Genomic DNA, 914 nt, shown 5'->3' with positions numbered 1-914 from the left:
ACATTAACTCTGTGGAACTTAACACCTACTACTCATCATCACTTGCATTCTATTGCATTACTAAAACACCTGCACAATATGCATTATTTCATACAGTCTTACAGCATATGAAGTCCACACTAAAGGCTATTTAGCAGGGACGTAACAGGGACTCACTTGAGCTAATCAGCCACCGGTTAGCTCGCTAAATGGTCTACAGTCACGGATATATAGAATCAGTTCACCATCGATGACTGCATTGTTAATCCTATGCAATCTCTACAACGTTATAACACAGACAAAAGGCAATCAAACGCGTTATTAGCGGTTTACAGAGACACATGTCTACCTAGCTTGCCTAGTTAGCAGCCTCGTGATGACACAGAGAGAGGGCCTATAGGTGTGAGAGGCTGCTGCTGCCGACGCTTTAGACAAACCGGACAAAACGCAGCGAGTACCTGTGAGCAGAAATAGGAGCCTTGAATACCAAGCTTGATACATGTGGGACACTGGAGTTTGGCGTCCTTGCTGCAACCCTCTGTCTCACACTCCCTTCTAGCCTCGGTGCTCGCCATGCCTCTTCGGTCTGCAGGAGGAGGAGGAGGAGGAGGAGGAGGGGTGGAGTCGCAGCAGAGAAGCAGCAGCACAGCACAGAGACAGAGCACACTACTGCGCATGTGCAAAAGTGGGGTGACGTCACGTTGCACAGCTCGCGTCCAATGAGCAGAAACTTTCTCATTATTGGAGTAATTTTATACTTGTTAACATTTTTTTCTCAGATTTTGCACTGTACTATAGAAATATTAGATTTGGTTGCTATGATTACAGTGACAAAGACAGTAATGCATTTTTTCTTATTAATATAATTTTAATTCTGTGTAAATTTACCCAGAAAAAAAGCCTAATTTATTTTTATTTATAAAAGAAATGGAATT

At 42.9% G+C, this 914-nt stretch overlaps 1 protein-coding gene across 1 annotated transcript in view; it reads right to left on the bottom strand.

Annotated features, from left to right (window-relative positions):
* Positions 1 to 640, bottom strand: part of metap1 (methionyl aminopeptidase 1) — a 15891-nt gene extending 15251 nt beyond the window's left edge. Inside the window, exon 1 of the mRNA XM_074609720.1 lies at positions 438 to 640. Coding sequence (XP_074465821.1) covers positions 438 to 554 — 117 coding nt within the window. The 5' untranslated portion in view covers positions 555 to 640. The remainder of the gene's footprint in view (positions 1 to 437) is intronic.
* Positions 641 to 914: the final 274 nt, after the last annotated feature.

Source organism: Sebastes fasciatus, chromosome 15 (genome assembly GCF_043250625.1).
Source record: "Sebastes fasciatus isolate fSebFas1 chromosome 15, fSebFas1.pri, whole genome shotgun sequence".
Lineage (NCBI taxonomy): Eukaryota > Metazoa > Chordata > Actinopteri > Perciformes > Sebastidae > Sebastes > Sebastes fasciatus.
This window is presented reverse-complemented; position numbering and strand designations above follow the sequence as displayed.